The sequence below is a fragment of the Athene cunicularia genome, assembly GCF_003259725.1.
Source record: "Athene cunicularia isolate RWA chromosome 21 unlocalized genomic scaffold, athCun1 chr21_part1, whole genome shotgun sequence".
Taxonomy (NCBI): domain Eukaryota; kingdom Metazoa; phylum Chordata; class Aves; order Strigiformes; family Strigidae; genus Athene; species Athene cunicularia.
This window is the reverse complement of record NW_020799127.1, coordinates 2368084-2371559: the sequence shown is the minus strand read 5'-3', so window position 1 is coordinate 2371559 and position 3476 is coordinate 2368084. Positions and strand designations below refer to the sequence as shown.

Here is a 3476-nt window from a genome sequence, read left to right as displayed (position 1 = left end):
CGGGGAGGGAGCGGGGGGAGACCAGGGGGAGAGCGGGCAGAGAGCGGGGGGAGAGCGAGGAGAGACCGGGGAGGGAGCGGGGAGAGACCGGGGGGAGAGCGGGGAGAGACCGGGGCAGAGAGCGGGGCACTGGGTGGCACAGCCGGGACACAGCCGAGTGCACAGCACGGCAGGGAGAAGGGGTCTGCCCGGGGCACGGCTTGGGCACGGCAGAACGTGGCATGAGCGTGGCAAAACATGCCCTGTGTACACCAGCATGTACCGTGCATGTCAGTACATGGCTTGTGTGTGGCAGAACATGTCCCGTGCATGTCAGCACATGGCTTGTGCCCAGCCAGGGCACAGCCCAGTGCACAGTGGGGCATGGGACAGGCCAGCAGCGGGGCACTGCCCTGGGCAGGGTTTGGGCACAGCCCGGTGCAGAGCAGGGCACGGAGCAGAGTGCAGCCAAGGGACAACAAGCCCTGTGCAATGCAGGGCACGGCCTGGAGCATAGCCACGGGTGCCTTGGGCATGGCAGGGCAAGGAGCAGGGCACAGATAAGGGCATGGCAGGGCATGGAGCGGGGCACAGACAAGGGCACAGCAGGGCATGGAGCGGGGCACAGACAAGGGCACAGCAGGGCATGGAGCAGGGCACAGATAAGGGCATGGCAGGGCACGGAGCGGGGCACAGCCAGGAGGGTACAGGCAGCACTGCCCTGACCATGCCCTGGGTCATGCAGTGTCCTGGTCGTGTCCTGCCCGTGGACCCAGCGTCCTCCTGCCCTGCCTGGCAGCGGGACAGCCCCGCTTCTTGTTCCCTGTGATTCATCATTTGCTGCAACTGTAGGAGATAAACCAGGGCTGCTTTTATTTCACAGTAATGCCCAGCCCAGTGCTGGTTGGGAAATGTAACGCATTCATTTTTCATTGTGCATAGTTAAATTAATAGTACAATCAGCAAACGGCATTACTCTGGAGACAGAAAACTCTCCAGAAGCCCCTCAAAAGTCCTCTCTGTCTTCATCTCCACAAACATAATAAAAGCAAGAAAAACACGCATGAGAGAAACAAGCAAAGGACACACTCAGCATGATAACTGTCCAGTTCCAGCAAATCAGCTAATCTGAATTGGCTTATTAACAATGGAGCCTTTCCTTTTTGCTTTTGCTTCTCATTTAGAGCTGAAGAATTCAGCATTTTCCCAAGCAATGATTTTGCATTGTTCAGGAGTGGTTTCCGTACCAACAAGCCTGTTCATCAAACTCTTCTCCACCTGTGAACTCCTCCCTTGCCCATAGCAATATCTGGACACTTCTTTTCTAATAAAAGGGAATTTCTACGACTTGATTTCACTGTTTCCCTGGGTTGAGATGGGACTGGTGTCTGCAAATCAGTGCTGAATCAGAAGATGAGTGAGAGGAACAGGTAACCTAACACTATAAACGCATTTCCCATTGCATCATCCCAAAAAAAGCCACTTACACACTGGGGAAATTGGGGAAAATCATCCTCCCCTGCTTCTGAAGGGCAACGGCCGGCAGTGGCCGTGCTGCTCACACCTTCTTCAGGTCCTCGGGGCCGAAGGAGAGCGGCAGCAGCTCCTCCAGCCTCTTGATGATATAGGTGCCATCTGCTTTGGTCAGGTAGATGTCCCAGTCCGTGCCGAACTGCAGGAGAAGAGGAGGGAGAAGCCTAATGCAAAACCTGCACTTCTTCCTCAAGTTGCCCAAATAATCCTTTTTTTTTGACCAAGTTCGCAGGAAGAATGTATTTTGGGGTGGCTTTTCAGCATCACCTCCCCCAGGGGGTATTTTGGGCTCAGATCCTGTATTTTTGCCCCCCCACAGAGTGAGCCCTGGTGACTCCAAACCTGCCGAATCCGGCCTTCAAGCTGAGCTCCAAGACCTGGTAAATATTAACCACCCAAAACCAGGCTGCAGGTGCCGGGGTGCCCACGGGAGGAGGGAGGTGAGAGTGGGACAGGCTCTGCAGGGAACCCAGCTTTTGCAGGTAAAACCCCATTTTCAGGCTTGCCAGAGCTGGGGCGATGGTTCTGGGGCCAAATTCTGCACCCAGCAGCTCCCGGGAGGAATAAAACCCCCTGGAGAGGGCAAGTTAATGGATTACCACCGGGCACCCGCTTTCGTGGGACAAGGAGGAACACCCCTTTCCCAGCAGATAGTGCAATTTGGGGAGCCTGGAGCTGGCGCTGGGGGGCTGCAAACCCCGCCTTTGCACCTCTGGGTGCTTTGAGGAGAGATGCCTGGGGTCAGGGGATGATGCCTGGGGTCAGGAGACACGGGGCCCCGTGCAAGGCGTCACCTCTCTCATCACTTGTCTGCAGGCGCCGCAGGGCACGATGAAGCTGTCCCCCAAGTCACTGCCAAAGGAGAAGGGCACAGAGCTCAGTCTTGCGGTCAGAAGCGGGGGGAACACCTGCAGAAGACCTTCATGCACCAATAATGACAGAGCCACAGCAGATTTTCCCCTCAACTCCTCAAAAAAACATACAAAATCCTGCCTCCCCCCGCAAAACGCTCAGGCTACTGTGGCAGAAGCTGCCCCTTGGGTGCATGGGGGGGGTTCCCACTGGCCCCCCAGCCCGTCCCTCGCTGTGCTGGCTCTCGGTGTGCCCTTACCTGGTGATGGCCATGGCCCTGAAGCTGGTGTGTCCCTCGGAGATGGCTTTCTGGATGGCAGTGCGCTCGGCGCACACCCCCAGGCTGTAGCAGGCATTCTCCACGTTGCACCCTGTGGGGAAGCCCCGGGCACCCACTCAGACACCCTGAACCCTGCCAGCTTCCCTTCCAGGTGGTTTTATTTTTAGAGAATTTGCAAAGAAAAGCCATTTTCTGCATGCACCGCCTCATCCAGGGCTCTCACCGATGTATTTCCCTCTTCCCCTATTTATTTCCCGTATTTTCCCATCCGCAGCGATCTTTGGCTCGCTCTGGGATGGCGGCTGCCAAGAGGCAGCTGGGGGCGGAGGACGGGGACCAGCACCCCACGCTGACCCTCTGCACCCCAACGCATGGCCAAAGGGTTGCAGGGGGGGACCCCAAAACCCAAGGAGGGAGTCACACGGCCCCAGCTTACCCGAGAAGATCTCCCCGCCGGCGGTGAGCAGCGCGGCGCCCACCGGGAAGCGGCTGTAGGGGCAATAGGCGCAGTTTTTGGCCTCCCGGCTGCGACGCAACAGGAGCTGCAGGCGCTCGCCCTGGGGCTGGCCCGGGGGGGCAGCGGGGGCCGGGTGCTGACCGCCACCCTCCATGCCTGCGCCCGCCTGCCCTGCTCGCTGACGCTGCGGTTAAATATTTCCTCGCCTGGAAAATAGGCTGGCCGGCCCGGCCGGGATAACGCCCTGGCTGGGAAGCATCCCTGGGGGCAGCCCTGACCCTCAAAGCATCAGGCTCGGGGGGTCCTGCATCCCCTCCCTGCCTGCTGTCTCATTTTTTTTCCCGTTTTTCCTTTTTTTTTTTTTTTTTTTTTTTT

At 58.0% G+C, this 3476-nt stretch overlaps 2 protein-coding genes across 2 annotated transcripts in view; both read right to left on the bottom strand.

Annotated features, from left to right (window-relative positions):
- Positions 1-1008, bottom strand: part of PINK1 (PTEN induced kinase 1) — an 11646-nt gene extending 10638 nt beyond the window's left edge. Inside the window, exon 1 of the mRNA XM_026862926.1 lies at positions 956-1008. Coding sequence (XP_026718727.1) covers positions 956-1008 — 53 coding nt within the window. The remainder of the gene's footprint in view (positions 1-955) is intronic.
- Positions 839-3402, bottom strand: CDA (cytidine deaminase). The gene is made up of 4 exons (XM_026862755.1): positions 3081-3402; positions 2624-2735; positions 2307-2364; positions 839-1651 (listed from the first exon to the last, which is right to left on the bottom strand). The coding sequence occupies exons 1-4, from the start codon at positions 3253-3255 to the stop codon at positions 1538-1540; spliced, it is 459 nt and encodes a 152-aa protein (XP_026718556.1). The 5' UTR covers positions 3256-3402; the 3' UTR covers positions 839-1537.
- Positions 3403-3476: the final 74 nt, after the last annotated feature.

Excerpts from the sequence above, each read along its gene's own strand:
- CDA (XM_026862755.1), bottom strand. The coding sequence starts at position 3,255 with ATGGAGGGTGGCGGTCAGCACCCGGCCCCCGCTGCCCCCCCGGGCCAG. Across the intron at positions 2,365-2,623 it reads AGGGCCATGGCCATCACCAG|TGACTTGGGGGACAGCTTCA; the intron begins GTAAGGGCACAC and ends CTCCTTTGGCAG. Across the intron at positions 1,652-2,306 it reads GCAGACAAGTGATGAGAGAG|TTCGGCACGGACTGGGACAT; the intron begins GTGACGCCTTGC and ends CTTCTCCTGCAG.